The sequence below is a fragment of the Loxodonta africana genome, chromosome 11 (assembly GCF_030014295.1).
Source record: "Loxodonta africana isolate mLoxAfr1 chromosome 11, mLoxAfr1.hap2, whole genome shotgun sequence".
NCBI lineage: Eukaryota > Metazoa > Chordata > Mammalia > Proboscidea > Elephantidae > Loxodonta > Loxodonta africana.
Genome location: NC_087352.1, coordinates 21,744,170 through 21,762,894, shown reverse-complemented (window position 1 = coordinate 21,762,894; position 18,725 = coordinate 21,744,170). Strand labels below are relative to the sequence as shown.

The following is an 18,725-nucleotide window of genomic DNA, read 5'->3' as shown; positions in this document are numbered from 1 at the left end:
ATCTAGGTGAAGGTCATTGTCTCCTTTCCGCTTCTGTTCCACGGACCTTGGAGATCTTCATGTGGCATGTATCTGTTCCTCTTTTCCTAGCTTTCTTCTGTGCCGGATTTGTTCATTTATGAATGATTGGCTTAAGATACACTGACATGGCCTCATTAACATAACAAAGAAATCCCTCATCCCCCAGTGGAATTACATCCACAAGTATAAGGTAAGACATGTAATTTTGGAGGGATACAATTCGATACATAACAATAGGTAAGAGGTCAGATGGTTATAGAAGAAGCCACACCATCAACTATGTTTTGGGGAAACTGTCCCCCAATGGGAAAACACAAGTATATTTCTTGTGAGCTCTCAAAGAAATTTTTCTTCCCTGCTCTCCCCGGAACCCCATATATCACTCTCTTGAGATGTGTAACAGTTCATCTGCCAGTGGTGCTGCAGCTCAAGCAGAGACAAAGGCAAAGTCTTTATTATGACCTTTTATTATGACCTACAACATGCTATTATCTGGTCACTATGACATCTTTGGTGTCATGGTTTTGATAGGGATGAGGAGGGCTGTTTTAAAGCGGTGTTTTGCCCCTTTGATTTCTCCTTCTGTACTTGATTTCATGTGATCCTCAGTTCTCAGTTTATATAGGTCATAGCTGAGCCCCCTTCATGCTGAAGCATCTATCCAGAGTCTGTGCTCATTGGAAACCTTCTAGGAGATGGCAAAGCATTGCTGTCTTTTGCATTGCAGATGAGGCCCCAGGAAATGGCATAGGACTTTTGCCAGACCTGTCTGAGTGTTCAGGCCCCTCAGATGTTTCTTGGCTCCTGCTTCTCCAGACTTCAAGTGTGTAATAGGAGAGTCGGGTGGAACTTCCGATGTTGTTACTCAGCAGTACTGTAAAGACAGTCGACGGATCCTCTTTTTCAACCCAGTTTGACATGGGAACCTTATCTCTGCCTTTCATATTCTCAGCTTATGTTTATGGGCAGAGGACATAGTCCCTTCTCAAGGACAACACCAATTCTGACGCCTACACTTTACTCCTGCATCTTGTATTTTTTTCCTCCTTTGAGCTTTCTACATGGAATGGGAATGTTGAAAACCCTTGGCTTTTCTTGGATTTCTATACTCTGAAGCTTCTGTCATTTTTTCTGAAGCACACATTTCTAGAGTCTGAAATATCACTCTTCTTTTTCCTCTGTGACAACCTATACTTCAGTAATTGCCAACTTGATATGTACTTCCCCAAGGTGGGGGTTACCAGGTCATAGAAAATTCTTAATGAGAACACTTTGATTTGTGTTTAACAATATTGTCCTGCGAAATACAGAAGATGGTCAAACCTGTTGAGATGGTCTCTGAATTCAGGTGGGATATACTCAAAGTTGCACTTTAGCTTTCGTGAACGTGTTTTAATTTTCCTTAGCTTAAAGTCGAACTTGCATATAAGCAATTGACGATCTGTTCCTCAGTCAGCCTCTGGCCTTGTTCTGAGCGATGCTCTTGAGCGTCTCCATCATGTCTTTCCACAGATGTAGTTGATTTGATTTCTGTGTATTACATCCAGCAAGGTCCACATGTCATTGTTTATGTTCCTGAGAAAAGATATTTTAGATGACTAGCTCACTGTTCTTGCACAATTTTATCATGTTATCTCTGGCAGTGTTTCTGTCACCAAGGCTGTGTTTTCCAGCTACTGATCCTTCAGCTCACTAATGCCTGAGATGTTGATCTTCAAACATTCCATTTCATTTTTCACAGTTTCCAGTTTTCCTTGATTCATACTTCATACATTCCATGTTCTAGTTACTCATGGATGTTTCTTCTCATTTTAAGTTGTGCCACATCAGCAAATGAAGGTCTTGAAAGCTTTACTCTGTCCACATCATTAAGGTTAACTCTACTAATGACTGAAGTCCAGAAGAGTTGTTCTGTGTCATCAAGGACATCATGCATGAAGACAGCAAGAGGCCATTTTTAAAATAAAAAAAAGGCCAAAGCAAGTGTCAGAAGAGACTCTGCAACTTGCTGCAGTATGTACAGTCAATAAAGCCAATGGGAGAAATCATAAAGTAAAAGAACGGAAGAGAAGATTTCAAATGGTGGCTCAAGGAGATAAAGTATTATAATGAAATGTACAAAGACCTGGATTTGGAAAACGAAAGTGAAAGAGCACGTTTGGCATTTCTAAAGCTGAAAGAACTGAAGAAAAAATTCAAGCCTTGAGTTGCAATATTGAAGGATTCTATGTGCAAGAAATTGAATGATGCAGGAAGCATCAAAAGAAGATGAAAGGAACACAGAGAGACACTATTCAAGAGAAATTGGTCAACGTTCAGCCATCTCAGTAGGTAGCATATGATCAAGAATTGATGATACTGAAGGAAGAAATCCAAGCTGCACTGAAAGCACTGGCAAAAAACAAGGCTCCAGGAATTTACGGAATACCAACTGAGATGCTCACTCATCTATGCCAAAAAACTTAGAGAACAGCTACCTGGCAAACCAACTTGAACAGGTAGATATTCATTCCCATTTCAAAGAAAGGTGAACCAGCAAAATGCAGAAATTATCAAACAATATCGTTCATATCACATGCAAGCAAAATTTTGCTGAAGATAATTAAAAAACAGCTACAACCCTGTATTGACAAGGAACTTCCAGAAATTTAAGCCGGATTCGGAAGAAGACACGGAAGAAGGGATAGCATCGCTGATGTCAGATGGATCTTTGCTGAAAGCAGAGAATACCAGAAAGATGTTTGTCGATGTTTTAGTGACTACGCAAAGGCATTAAACTGTATGGATCGTAACAAATACTGGCTAACGTTGTGAAGAATGGAAATTTCACTGCATTTTGCTCATAGGGATCCTGTACATAAACCAAGAGGCAGTCGTTTGAACAGGACAAGGGGATACTGGGTGGTTTAAAATCAGAAAAAGTGTGTGCCAGGGTTGTATCCTTTCACCATACTTATTCAGTCTGTATGCTGAGCAAATAATCCAAGAAGCTGGACTATATGAAGAAGAATGAGGCATTAGGATGGGAGAACAACTTATTAGCAACCTGTGATATGCAGATGACACAACCTTGCTTGCTGAAAGTGAAGAGGACTTGAAGCATTTACTGATGAAGATCACAGACTTCTGTATGGATTACACTTCAACATAAATAAAAGAAAAATCTTCACAACTGGAACAATAAACAAAATCATGATAAATGGAGAAAATACTGCACTTGTCTAGAATCTCATTTTACTTGGATCCACAATCAGTGCCCATGGAAGTAGCAGTCAGTAAATCAAACAACATACTGCATTGGGAAAATCTGCTGCAAAAGACCTCTGAAAGTGTTGAAAAGCAAAGATGTCACTTTGACAGCTAAGGTGCACCTGACCCAACAGATGGTCTTTAAATCACTTCATTTGCATAGGAAAGGTGTACAATTACTACTGAAGATGAATTGACAAATTTAAATTACAGTGTTGACAAAGAATGTTGAATATGCCATGGACTGCCAGAAGAAAGAGCAAGTCTATCTTAGAAGAAGTATAGCTGGAATGTTCCTTAGAAGCAAGGATTGTGAGACTCCATCTCACTTACTTTGGATGTGATATCAGGATGGACCAATCCCTAGAGAAGCCCATCCTGCTTGGTAAAGTAGAAAGTTCACAAAAGAGAAAACCATCAACGAGATGGATTGACCCAGTGGCTGCAACAAGGGTCGTAGGCATAGCAAAGATTGTGAAGATGATGTAGGATAAGGCAACATGTTGTTTTGTTGTCATAGGTTCTCTGTGTTTTGGAACTGACTTGTCAAAACTTAATAAAAACAAATAGAGAAATGCCTCTTAAACCAGTGATTAGAACAGTCACCATGTCCCAGAATGCTGAGAGAGAAAGTATTACAAGAGCCTGATTGATAAGTGGTTCCACATGTGAAATCTAGCTTCAGGGCCTGTCTACATTCAGGAGGAAGGATGAAAATCAGAATCATCACAAAGCTAGTTCCTGGGAGGTGGAGGCCAGACATACCTCCACTCTCCGAATTTTCCACCGTTTCTGACACCTCCCTCTCCCCTATAGCACTCTATACTTCTTTGCTGGAATCAATAATTTATTGGAATGTTCACAGACCATACTCACAGTTACGTGGTTTATTGGGGAAGTAATGTGTAACAACTCAGGATCAAGATCAACTTGGAAGTAGTAGAAATAACTCAGGAGACAGGATGCAGTTTGTTAGCTTCCAAACAAGTCAGCTTTTTGGACTGATCTTGGTCATGCATGCAAGCCGGTGCCCTTCTCTTGGCCTTGCCAGCCAACCATGCGTATCTCTGCCACGCTGTCATAGATTGAATTATATCCCCCCCAAAATGTATTAACTTGGTTAGGCCATGATTCCCAGTATTCTGTGGTTGTCCTCCATTTTGTGATTGTAATTTTATGTTAAAGAGGATTAGGGTGGCATTGTAACACCCTTACCAGGTCACATCCCTGATCTAACATAAAGGGAGTTTTCCTGGGATGTGGCCTGCACCACTTTTTATCTCTCAAGAGAAAAGGAAAGGGAAGTAAGCAGAGATTTGGGGACCTCATAACCATGAAGAAAGTAGCGCTGGGAACAGAGTGTGTCCTTGGGACCTTAGGTTCCTGTGCTGAGATGCTCCCAGACCAAGAGAAGACTGATGCATCACAAGGACCTTCCTTCAGAGCCAACGGAAAGGGAAAGCCTTCCCCTGGAGCCAGTGCCTTGAATTCAGAGTTCTAGACGGCTGGACTTTGAGAGAATAAACTTCTCTTTGTTAAAGCCATCCACTTGTGGTATTTCTGTTAAAGCAGCTCTAGATGACTAAGACATGTACCAACCACCCTTATCCCAGGTTACAACTCAGGAGTTGCAGGAACAAGTCAGGAGACAGGATGCAGTTTGTTAGTCAGGACAGCTTCCAAGTCAGCTCTTTCAACTGCTCTTGGTCATGCACACAAGTCAGTGCCCTTCCCTTAGCCTTGCCAGCCGACCACCGTTCTCTCAGCTGCTTAGCTGATGACCCTCCTAGGGTTCTGACATGCTTGGTCAAGTGTTACAGCTCTTTAGCTCTGCCACCAAGCCTCCTTCCCAAAGGCACTCAGGTTCTCTTTCTATGCAGGCCAGCAAGTCCACAGCAGCCACCTTGTGCTAGTCTAATGGTTTCCACCACCTGGACTGCTGCCACAGTCTCGTGCTGTCTTCATTTTGGTGTTACAACTCTTGACTCATGTTATAGCTGTTTAAGAGGTTCCCTCTCCCATTGCCTCTCTCTCCAGGTTTAGGAGATTCTCAGTGCAGGAACCCTGGGTCCAAAGAATGCACTCCACTCTAGCCTCTTTATGGTAGTGAGGTCACCCTCAACCTTTGTGTATTGGCCCTTATAGTCAATTTTAAGGCATGACCCTCCCAGCCGGACCACTGACTAATGCCATCAGTAAACCACAAATCACTTAGTGTGCATAGTAAACAACCAATTGCTTCCAAGATTGTGGCCCAGCCAATTATTTAAGGGAGAATTACAAACCCAAGGTCAGAAAGGCCATATATTAGAGGAAACCGTTGCACTGCAAGGTATCTGGTTTTTGTGGAATGTCACAGTGTCACTTAAGACAGTGTGGCAGTATTCATCAAAAATACTAACGATCTTCTCCTTTCAGACACCAACAGTGTACATGAATAAAAATCAGCTTAAGGCCAATTCCCAAATTGTGAAAATACTTCACATCCCCACTTTCCAACTTCTCAGTCATTTCTGACACCAGCCACCCATGTGGTATTGTCTCTCTCTGACCCTTACTACCCGGAGTTAAGTCCGACCTTACAAGTAAAATGACACAGTCCTTCCAATCAACTGCCTGCACTGCATTTTTCTGACCCAGATCAGTAGACACAAGTCAGAATTCTCTCCTTCAGACTACAGTAGGCAAGCGCCGGCCTGTGCAGGCTCACTGTCCCTGGTGGGTTCGATAATTCCCTAGAATGACTCACAGAAAGGGCTATATTTACAGTAATATATTTAATATAAGCACAAAGGATACACACTAAGACACACAGGTCTTGCTCTGGGAGAGGTCCAGGCATCAGATTTCTATTGTCCACGGAGACGTACCAGTCTCTCCCCCGTCCAGGAAACCCAAGTATTTCTGTGTTCAGGGGCTCTTATAACATTCATTGGACCTCAATGCATAGTTATTATTGGTGCCTCATTACACATGCATGATTAATTGAATCAATTAATACACACAATTCATTGCATCGTATTCTTCATCCTTCCTAAAGTTATTTGCAAGGTGTGGTGTTTGGGGCTCCTGATACATTTGCACATGTTAAATGTTGCCTGGCTATTTTAGGAAAACAAAGTCACCTCTATTGCTTGAGAAATCCCAAGGACTGTTTTTGGGACCCAGAGACAAAAAGCTAAATTCAGTTGTTTGTCCCACACAGGGTTAGGAATTTATCTTAGGGAGAACATTGTCCATGTTCACAACCTTGTATCCTTGAGGCTTTTGACCAAATTATTGTTCATGCTACATTGTTCATCTCATGTGTGTGCCATTGTTCATTCTCCTTCAACAAATACTCTTTGAATGCATCCTATTGAAGGAGCTTACGAGGTTGAGTGGTGCCTACATTTTTGGACTCTACTGTAATTTGTTTTACCCATGTAAGATACTGCTACATGCTTCTTGCATTTTTGCATGTTTTATAATTCAGTTTCTTTTTTATTAATCACATTGCAGTTAAGAATCAACATTAAGTTCAACCCCCAAAACATAAAGATTAATCAAGTCTCTAATTTCATAATTCCTCATCCTTTGTGACACTGTCCGCCCACGAGACACTCCCTCTTTCTGCCCCTACCTACCTGGAACTAGGTCACAGCTCACTAGTTAAAAGGACGCTGTCCTTCAGATTGCCAATGAAGCAGATATTTGTTGCAATTTTGAGACTCCACACAACACCCTCACTTTTACCTGCTGGCCAAAAATTTGAATTTTTCTTCTGTGCCTTCCAGATGGCAGACACAAGCTGGAGGACCTTCGTTGGGCTACCTCACTTTTATCTGCTGGTTCCAACTATTCCTTTTGGTTTGATAACTTCCATAAATGACTCATAGAACTCACAGAAAGTACTATTCAGTCATGTGCTGCTTAATGGTCACAGTACCTTCTGTGAAATAAGACATATGATTTGGACATTGTGCAGACACCTAGTTTATCTAAGATTTCAACAAATTCTTTTGCTGCCTTCTCATCAGCACAGGCAGACTCATCACTCACTTTCACATTATGCAGCAAAAAACATTTGAAGCTTTAGAATCACCCAGAGCTAGCACTAAATCCGGTATCTTAGTCTAGTCCTGCTTTTTTCTTTAACCATCGTGACTTAGCAGTGATCATCAGCATGCTGAGAGGGGTTTGCTTTTGTGTTTGGTCCTCAATGCAGGGCATTAGCAATGTCTCCCTATCTGCTGTAGGTCGCTCTCACATTTTTGTTAGCCTTGTAGCTTTCAGTGCAGCCAGTCTTTTCACCGCTTGGAGAATCTTTTCTTCATTTTTGAGATTACATCTGCTGTGTCCCATTCTCCATCTGGGGTTTATTTCCAAACTCTATTATAACCTTATGGGACCATAGACACATAAGCAGTTGGACATCGCCGGAATGGACATTGTGTGGCACATAATTGTACATAGAATTACAGATTTACTAAAGCAATAGGATACAAATCTGGACTGTTATTATGAAGGGACTCTTTGTTGAGGTCTGAGAGGATTCCCGATGTGAAGATTACATATTCCAAATAGAATGTGCCACCTTCTCTTCGCCACCCAGGAAGCTCTTGGTGGCTTTGTGTTCAGAGCTTTTATTGACTTCGTTATCTAGTCATCATTGAGTCTTCCTTACATCTGTGTGATATATTAAATTACGCCTGCTAAGGTTAGTTGATATCAGGCTACCAAGTATCCTTTGTGGTCTAGCCAGCCTCCACTCATTAGTACAGATCCTCAGGTGTGGTCTGCAGGTTTTAGATAAAGAAGATACCTTAATTACTCGGGATATTCCAAGGGTTATTTCTTAGGGACCAAGGATAATAGCCACATTGTTTTTCTGGTAAGGAGATTTATTACCACACACCTGCTAGCTCAGACTACACATTTGGGTTCAATAATTTGCTGGAATGAAGCACAGAATTCATGGAAATTGCTATGCTTATATGCTTACAGATTTATTATAGCAAAGGATCTGCATAAAGAAGAAGCACATGGAGCTCCCCAATGTAGAGCTTTCATGCCCCAAAAAGGCACACTACCCTCCAAAGCATATTGATTTCTTTCACCTGTTAGGAAGCTAATAGAGCTTACATGTCCAGTGGTGGTATTGGCATCATTACATAGTCATGATTGAGGCCTCATTGCATGTGGATGATTGATTGAATCATGTCCCCCTCCATTCCTGATAGGCAACAGGGTGGCCTTTCTGGCTTGGCCAGTCCCCATTCATTTGCACAAATCCTCAGATATAGTTATTAGACCTAGATAAAAAAAGAGGCCTAACTCACCTGGAAAATTCCAGGGTTATCTATCATGAACTGAACACAGAGGCCACATTGCTATTCATTACCTCACACTGATTTTCTCTGACCTTCTACCAAACTAGATGTCCTTTTAGACAAATTGGTGTTTCCTGATGATGTGTCCAAAGTGAGCAAGATGTTATCGTGCCATCCTCACTTCTAAGGTCCTTTCTGGCCATACTTCCTCAAAGACTGATTTGTTTGTTCTTCTTATAATCTGTGGTATATTCAATATTCTTTGCAAACATTGCAATTCAGTTGTGTCAATTCTTTCTCCATCTTACCTTATCAGTGTCCAGCTTTCTCATGCGTATGAGATGATTAAAAAGACCATGACTTGGTCAGACACACCTTAGTCATCAAAGCAACATCTTTGCTTTTTAACACTTTACAGAAGTCTTTTGCTACACCTTTTCCCATTGCAATTTGCTGCTTGATTCCATTTCTTCTGCTTTCATGAGCATTGATTGATCCAAATAGAATGAAATCCTTGACAACTTCAATTTCTTTGTCATTTATCATGATGATGCTTATTGATCCAATTATGAGGATTTTCTTTTTTTTTTTTTTAATTAATGTTCTGGTGTAATCCATATTTCAGCCTGTAGTCTCTACTTTCATCAGTAAGTGCCTGTAGTCATCTTGACCTTGCTCAAGCAAAGTTGTGTCATCTGCATATCACAGGTTTTTAATGAGTCTTCCTCCAGTCTTAATGCTGGGTTCTTCTTCATATAGTCCAGTTTTGGATTATTTGATTGAATAAGTAAGGTGAAAGAATACAACCCTGCCACACACCTTCTACAAATTGAATCCACATATTCTTTTTGAATCCGTTACTCTTTTCAGTGACTGCCTCTTGATCCATGTACAGGTTCTGTATGTATACAATTAATTCTTCTGGAATTACCATTTTTTGTTATGTATAATTTGTTATCATCCACACAGTCGGATTCTTTGCATAGTCAATAAAATACAGGTAAACATCTTCCTGATATTCTCTGATTTAGACCGAGATCCATCAGATATCGGCAGTGGTATTTCTCATTCCACATCCTCTTCTGAATCTGGCTTGAATTTCTGGCAGGTCCCTGTCGATGTAGAGCTGCAGCTGATTTTAAATTATCTTAAGCAAAATTTTGCTAACATGTGATAATAATAATATTGTTTGATAATTTCCACATTCCATTTGATCACCTGTCTTTGGAGTGGGGACATATATGGATCTGGTTCAGTTGGTTGACCAGGAATTGTCATTCACATTTCCTGACATAGCTTATAAGTGTAGCCAGCATTGCATCAGCTTGTTGAAGCATCTCAAGTGGTATTTCATCAATTGCTGGAGCCTTCCTTTTTTCACTGGTGCCTTCAATGCAGATTAAAGTATTTCCTTGGGCAGCAGTGGTTCTTCATCATATGTTGTCTCCTGAAACGGTTATATGTTTCCCAATTATTTTCAGTATACCGACTTTGTATATTGCTTCCATCTTTTTTGATGCTTTGTGCATCAACTTTTTGCCCAAAGAAGCCTCCAGTAATGCAACTTGAGGCATGAGTTTTCTCTTCAGTTCTTTCAGGTTCAAAATTGCCAACAGTGTTCTTCCCCTTTGGTTTTATGACTAAAGGTCTTTGCATGGATCATTATCATACTTTACCTTTTTTCTTGAGCCTCCCTCTGAAATACTGTTTTGCGGTTTTACTTCTTCATTTCTATGTTCACTTTCAGTACACTGTGCTTAAGAACAAGTTTCAGAGTCTCTTCTAGCATCCACTTTTAGTCTTTTGTTTCTTTCCTTTATTCCCAATGATCTTTTTACTTTTTTCATGTATGATGTCCTTGAGGGCATCCCACAACTCTTTGATCATCAGTCATTAGTGTCCAGTGTGTCAGATCTGTTCTTGAGATGGTCTCTAAATTCATGGGGGATGTATTCAAGGTTGTACTTTGGCTCTCTTGTAGTTGCTTTGGGTTTTTTTAGCTTCAGCTTGAACTTGCATTTATGATTCTGCAGTTGATGCCTGACTTGCTTCTGACTGATAATATTGAGCTTGTTTCATATCTTTCCGTAGATACGGTAGATTTGATTACTGTGTAATACATCTGGTGAGGTCCACTTGTATAGTCATTGATTTTGTTGTTGGAAAAAAAGTATTTCAAATGAACAAGTAGTTGTTCTCATATAAATCAGCCATGGTATCTCTGACATCATTCCAGTCACCGAGGCCATATTTTCCAACTACTCTTTCTTATTTTTTTATTCCAACTGCCTTAGTTATCTTTTGCTGCTGTAAGAGAAATACCACAAGTGAATGGCTTTAACAAGCCAAAATTTATTTTCTCATAGTTTGGGAGGCTAGAGGTCTGAATTCAGGGCACCAGCTCTAGGGGAAGGTATTTTCTCTCTGCCAACTACGAGAAAAGGTCCTTGTCTCTTCAGCTTCTGCTTCCTTGTTCCTTGGAGATCTCCATGTATCTTGGAATCTATCTTATCTCTGCACTGCTGGCTTGTTTAATCTCTTTATATCTCAAAAGAGATTGACTCAGGATATACCCTACACTAATCCTGCCTTATTAACATAACAAACCCATTCCAAAATTGGATTGTAACCACAGGCATAAAAATGAAAAAACCCATTGTCATAGAGTTGATTTCAATTCATAGCCTCCCTATAGGACAGGGTTTCCAAGGATGTAATCTCTAAGGAAACAGACTGCCGCATCTTTCTCCCACAGAGAGGCTGGTGGGTTTGAATCGCCAACCTCTCAGTTAGCAGCCAAGCACTTAACCACTTAACCACTGCACCACGAGGTGACCCTGCTGGTATTTGAAATACAGATAGCATAGGTTCTACCACCAGAGCAACACACAATTCACCACAGAATTCTCCCAGTTGTCTGTTTCTCTTAGGGCTTATGTTCTTTACCTGCATGAGTGGTATGGTCATGTGCATTTAAAACTCAGCTTCCATGAAAATGATAAGAATTACATGTAATCATCCTTTCTTTATTGAAGAATCCTATAAATTTTGTGTTCCTGAACGTTTGAAGATCATAGAGGAGAAGATTCAAAATTCTCTTTATTATAAGTATTCATGCTGGTGTATAATTATGTTTTGGGATATAAAATACTTTCTAACTGTTGGAAGCTTGTGATTCTTTATATTTTTTAGATGTCCTTTCTCCACATGTAATCAAGAAATTATCAGCAAAAGAGATCAATGATAAAGAAGAATTATTCCAGAGGGTGTTGTTGGAAAGAAATGAAAGTCATGGCATTGAGGATTTTCACTTCAGACAAGTCAGAGAAAATGTGTATGACTTTGAGAGTCAGCGGGGAGAAGACGAAAGAAATAACAGAGGAGTGATTATACCCTGTAACAAAATTTTCACTGGTAGAAGAAATCAACATGTTAAAAGAGGTGAAGGAAACAAGTATATGACATGTTTCAAAAATACAACTGAATTAACCTTTCAGTCCCATAAGGCTGAAATGCAGAAATTTCACACTGGAGAGAAAATGTATGAATGTCATCAAGTGGAGTTGTCTGTCAACAATGCATCTTCCATTCCATCCCTTCAAAGAATTCCTCCTAGTGTCCAAAGCAACATTTCTAACGAATGCGGGGATGTTTTAATGCCTTCTTCATGGTTTCTACAACACCAGGAAACCCACAGCGGAGAAAAATCTTACAAATGTAATGAATGTGGGAAGTCATTCAGCCAAAGGTCAATGTATACTAATCATCAGAGAATTCACTGTGTGCAGAGACCATATGAAGGTAATGAGGGCGTCAAAACCATTCACTGTGGCCCAGACCTCAGGAAACATCACGGGATCCATGCTAGGAAACAACCATGTAAACGTAATGTATATAGCAAGGTATTTAGTCTACGATTAAGACTTAGAACTCATCCGAGATTTCATACTGGAAAGAATCCTTACAAATGTAAAGAATGTGGTAAGGAATTTATGACTCGTTCATACCTGTGGGGTCATAAGATAATTTATAGTAGAAAGAAACCTTACAAATGTAATGAGTGTGGCAAAACTTTTAACCATGATTCACACCTCATTACACATCAGAGAGTTCATATTACACATCAGAGAATCCATAATGGACAGAAACCATATAGATGTAATCTGTGTGGCAAGGTCTTTAGTCTAAGTTCGAGCCTTACAACTCATCAGAGAATTCATAGTGGAGAGCAACCTTACAAATGTATTGAATGCGGTAGGGCTTTTTCCTATAGATCAAATCTTGGGAAACAGCGAATTCATAGTGGAGAGAAACCTTACCAATGTAATGAATGTGGTAAGGCATTTATCCGAAAATTAAGTCTAGTTGAACATCAGCGAATTCATAGTGGAGAGAAACCTTACAAATGTAATGAATGTGGTAAGACTTTTAGCAGTCGATCAGTCTTTTGGAAACATAAAGTAATTCATACTGGAGGGAAACCTTACAAATGTATTGAATGTGGTAAGGCTTTTTCTGGAAGATCAAGACTTGTGGAACATCAGCGAATTCATAGTGAAGAGAAACCTTACAAATGTAATGAATGTGGCAAAACCTTCAACTCAGGCTCAAGCCTCACTAAACATCAGAGAATCCACACTGGGGAGAAACCATATAAATGTAATATATGTGGTAAGGTCTTTAGTCGACGTTCAGGCCTTACTCGTCACCAGACAATTCATAGTGGAGAGAAACCTTACAAATGCAATGAATGTGGTAAGAGTTTTACCCAGAAATCAGGTCTTGGGGAACATCAACGAATACATAGTGGAGAGAAACCTTACAAATGCAATGAGTGTGGTAAGACTTTTACCCAGAAATCAGGTCTTGTGGAACATCAGCGAATTCACAGTGGAGAGAAACCTTACAAATGCAATGAATGTGGTAAAGCTTTCAGTAGCCGATCAGTCTTTCGGAAGCATAAGAGAATTCACAGTGGAGAGAAACCTTACAAATGTATTGAGTGTGGTAAGGCTTTTCCTGGAAGATCAAGTCTTATGGAACATGAGCGAATTCATAGTGGAGAGAAACCTTACAAATGTAATGAATGTGGTAAGGCTTTTACCCGAAAATCAGGTCTTCTGGAACATCAACAAATTCATAGTGGAGAGAAACCTTACAAGTGTAATGAATGCAGTAAGGCTTTTACCCGAAAATCAGGTCTTTTAGAACATCAACAAATTCACAGTGGAGAGAAGCCTTACAAATGTAAAGAATGTGGTAAGTCTTTTACCCAAAAATCAGGTCTTTTGAAACATCAGCACATTCATAGTGGAGAGAAACCTTACAAATGTAATGAATGTGGTAAGGCTTTTACCCGAAAATCAGATCTTTTGAAACATCAACAAGTTCATAGTGGAGAGATACCTTACAAATGTATAGAATGTGGTAAGGCTTTTACTCGAAAATTAGGTCTTTTGAAACATCAAAAAATTCATAGTGGAGAGAAACCTTACCAGTGTAATGAATGTGGTAAGGCTTTTTCCCAAAGATCGTATCTTGTGCTACATCAGCGAATTCATAGTGGAGAGAAACCTTGCAAATGTAATGAATGTGGCAAGGCTTTTTCCAGTCCATCAATCCTTTGGGATCATAAGAAAATTCATACTGGAGAGGAAAAGTACAGATGCAATGAATGTGGGAAAACCTTTAAATGGGGCTCAAATCTCGCTAGACATCAGAGAATCCATACTGGAGAAAAACGATATAAATGTAATATATGTGACAAGGGCTTTAGTCATCGTGAAAGCCTTACAAATCATCAAAGAATCCATATTGGAGAGAATAATTACAAATACACTGAATGTGAGAAATCCATCAACTGGGATTCAAAACTCTAAATATCAGAGAATTCATACTGTGGAGAAACCTTAGAAATGTTATGATTGTGATAAGGCTTTTACCCAAAGATCAAATCTTGTGCAACTTCAGAAAATTCATAGTAGAGAGAAACCTTTCCAGTGTAATTAGTGGCATGTTTATATGGTCTTGTCCAACTGCCCCTGTATTATTCTGAAACACTCCCCTTATACCTGATAATTTTTCTTGTTTTGAAGTCTCCTTTCTCTGAAGTTAATAGAGTTAGCTACTGCAATGTTTTTTGATTAAGGTTAAAATGGTATATCTTTGTCCATTCCTTTCCTTTTAACCTATATTTTTCTTAATATTTAAAATTCGTTATTTGTAAAGAACATACAGTTAGGCCTTTTTATACACTGACAACCTCTGTCTTTTAATTTTTGTACTTTCAGCTATACACATTAAAGTGAGTATTGATATGGTTGGATTGATACTGACCATATTTATAACAGTTTTCTATTCATTGTAGTTCTGTGGGTTTTTGTTTGTTTTCTTTTTCTTCCCTTTTCTGCCTTTTTTGCTTTTAATTGAGCATCTCATATAATTACTGTTTCCCTTCTTAGCGTATCAATTGTGTATGTTTTTTTTTGTTGTTGTTGCAGTATATAGAGTTTGCAATATATATTTACAACTAATCTAGGTACACCTTATAATAACATCCTACCGTTTCACAGGTAATTCAGGTATCTTACAGCAGCATTCCCAATTTATATCAGAAACTTCCTTTGCAAGAGCTAAAGTATCTAGTAAACAAAGGTGAGATCCTTTGTTTTTTAAAGCAAAGTACAAACAAAATCTATGGGGAAAAATGTTCCAAAGTAACCATCACTCTAGAGTAATGCTTGAGAAGCATCCATCAGCCTGATTAAAAGGCTGCTTCATCTTACTGTTTTCAGAGAGGTTTAATAAAGCAGAGGTAATCTATCCAAGATGTTGTTAATGTCTTAGGATAGTTCTTATGAATTACATTATGTCTCCTTTCCACCCTCCTAAAAAAGTATAAATCCTAACCCCTGTATCTATGACACTGTTTGGAATATGGGTTTGATTGTTAGTGGGTCATACCACAGCAGGGCGGGTCCTAAACCTAATCACTCATGAGTGGTGCCATCAAAAAAGCAGAATAGATAGTCACACCCTGGGAAGACAGGTGCCATGTGGAGATGGAGGTATATGAATCTACATATGCCAGAACACCAAGGAATTCCCAGTGCTACAAACAAGGAAGGACCCTCCACTAGAGCCAGTCACCTGATTTGGACTTCTAGCCTCGAAAACCGTCAGATAATAAATTCCCGGTCTTTAAAGACAGCCACTTGTGATATTTTTTTGTTATGAAAGCATCAGGCAACTAAGATATAGCTTGTTACCTGAGGTTGGGCATGCTGCTTTATCAAATGTGTTGCTGTGGGAGTGGTTTTAGAATTTGGCAATGGATAGAGGCTGGAGAAATTTTGATGTGCTTAATAGGAAGAGCCTACATTGCCTTGAAGAGACTGTTCTTAGAAATATAGATATTAAGGAAGACTCTGATGAAGGCTCATAAGGAAATGGGGGATCATGTAGCCAAATTTTCTATCACTATGAATAGAATTCTAATGATATAGATGTTAAATGTGTTTTTATATTTCTGTAACTATAAAGTTATTTCAAATAAAAAGATAAAAATCAGTTTAGAAGTTAATGAAGCAATTATTCAACATTGTAAATTTTAAAGAAATAAAATTTGTTATTTGTTAAATAAAATTTGTAAGTTACTACAACAAATACACAATAAAAACAAAGGTCTTAGAAAAACAGAATAAAAATGTCACATTAATCAAGAAATAAAAATGGAGTCACTAGAGATTTCTAAAAATCTATATTTAGAAGAAATATTAAATCACAAAGGGAAGTATGGTAAACTTTATTCCCACATTTATGTATCAGGATAAGCTACTTATTTTCTAGAAAGATGTGTAACTTGCATTCACTCAGAAAAAGATAAAATCTAATTAATCAAATTCACTTTAAATTATAAGGCAGTAAAAATATATATATCCCAAGGATTGCTGAAAATTTGATTTAAGGGCAGTTTTTTGAAAATTTTGAACAACCTGATGCTCTCAAGTTTTGTAGTCAGTATGAGTGTATTTTAAAGAAAAGGTCTGCCTCCAGCGTTCTGTCAGGCTTCTATAACCTAATTAAAAAAAAAAAAAGTTATCTATTGCTGATGTAACATAAGTATCACAAGTGGGTGGTTTTAATGAACAGAAATTTTCTCACAGTTTAGGTGGCTAGAAGTCTTATTTCAAGGTGCCGTCTGCAGGGGAAGACTTTCTGCTTTGGAAGATGGTCCTTGTCTCTTTTCCACTTCTGTTCCTAGGCTCCTTCATAATCATGTGGCACACATGTATCTTCCTTTCCGTTTGTGCTTGCTTAATATGCTCTTTTGTATCACAAAAGAGATCGATTTAAGACACGCCCTACACTAATACTTCTGACTTCAATGGGATTATGTCCACAGTTTGGGGGTTAGGATTTACAACACTGTAAAGGGGGGGTACTAGTAATAGTAGTGTCAGAACCTGCCTAACTTCAGGGAGGGTAATGACCAGGATCAGCCTAAAGCTAATTCCTGTGAGGTGGAGGTCAGTCATATGTACACTCTCCAAACTTTTTACCAATTCAGACACCACCCATCATACCTGTACAGGCACTTGTGGGCTCAATAATTTGGTGACATGGCCACATACAACTCAAAGTCCATACTTACAGATAAGTGTTTTATTAAGGAAGTACAACCCAGGATCAGGAAGCATGTAGGCAAAGTCTCCATTCTTCAGTGCAGGACAGCTTTCTCAGCTCCTCTTGGTCATGGAAGCAAGCAGACCCTTCTCTCTGCCATGCAGGCTTCCTCTTGGCCCTGCCATCTGTCATCACTGAATGCCACAATGCCCCTTCTTGGCCTGTCACCACCAGCTCTGCTGTCGGGCCCCCTCTGGGCCTCTCACTGTCTTCAGTGCTACAGGTCTTCATCCCTGTTATAATTCTTTTAGGAGGTTTTTTGCCTTCTCTTACTCTTCCTTCTGATTCTTGCTGCTTCTTTTCTTGTTTCTTTCTGTCTGAAAAACCCCTGTGGGATTGGCTGTATAGCTACACAACTCCTTGTCAATTTCAAGGCAAGGACCCTCCCATCAGGTCACATACTAACCAAACCCTTTTCAGGAGGCCACAGACACTTCATTTATATAGTCTGTAGTCACTTCGGAAACCCTGGTGGTGTAGTGGTTAAGTGCTACGGCTGCTAACCAAGAGGTAGGCAGTTTGAATCTGCCAGGCACTCCTGGAAACTCTATGGTGCAGTTCTACTCTGTCCTATAGGGTCGCTATGAGTCGGAATTGACGGCAGTGGGTTTGGTTTAGGAAACGCTGGTGGCGTAGTGGTTAAGTGCTACCGCAGCTGACCAAGAGGTCGGCAGTTCAAATCCGCCACGTGCTCCTTGGAAACTCTATGGGACAGTTCTACTCGGTCCTATAGGGTCGCTATGAGTCGGAATCCACTCGAAGGCGTTGGGTTTGGTTTTCTTTTTTTTGATAGTCACTTCACTTGCATAGCCTATTGACCAATCCCGGCAAGGTGCATACCAATCACATGGCAAGATGCAGCTGAGGGCCAAACAAAAAGTATCAAACCATCAAATTTTCTGCAGTGTACCCAAGAAATGTAACAAACCCTCTGAGCTAGAAAAGTAGGGCAAAGGTAACTCCTCAGGGTTTAAGGGAAAAATTTCAAGCAGTTTTTCCAAAAGAACCAAGGCAAAAGGCCACATGAAGGAACTCATTTCACCACAAACACATTTTTGGGGGGGACAGAATTCAATCCATAACAACAATGAAAATGAAATGTAGAATAATTAAATTCAACTTTACATCAAGGACACAAAGAAAATATAAATAAAGCATTACCAATTTAATACAGTGGGATCGTATAGTCTTCCTGCGAAGACACAGAGTTGCTAAATGGAGTTTATTCTATCAATGTGAAGATGATTCAATTATTTGGTAAGTGGTATTTTTTTTATAGGGTTATTATTTAAAACTCTAATCAAATTGAATTCATATATCAGAGAATTTAAGAAAGGATTCCCAGATAGAAGGTTTAACATAATTTTAAACATTAAAATACTGTGAGTGAGTGTGTCAATATAGTTTCAGTGAGGCAGTGAATGCGCAACTTCTGGAGAAGATAAATGCCAAATAAGG

General features: G+C 39.3%; 1 protein-coding gene across 5 annotated transcripts in view; it reads left to right on the top strand.

Annotated features, from left to right (window-relative positions):
• LOC100656190 (zinc finger protein 160-like) overlaps window positions 1–16,007 on the top strand; it is a 29,629-nt gene extending 13,622 nt beyond the window's left edge. For all 5 annotated transcript variants that reach the window (XM_023543469.2, XM_023543468.2, XM_023543471.2 and 2 more), the window contains one exon: window positions 11,775–16,007. In XM_023543469.2, the coding sequence (XP_023399237.1) occupies window positions 11,775–14,461 (2,687 nt within the window). In that variant the 3' untranslated portion in view covers window positions 14,462–16,007. The remainder of the gene's footprint in view (window positions 1–11,774) is intronic.
• Window positions 16,008–18,725: the final 2,718 nt, after the last annotated feature.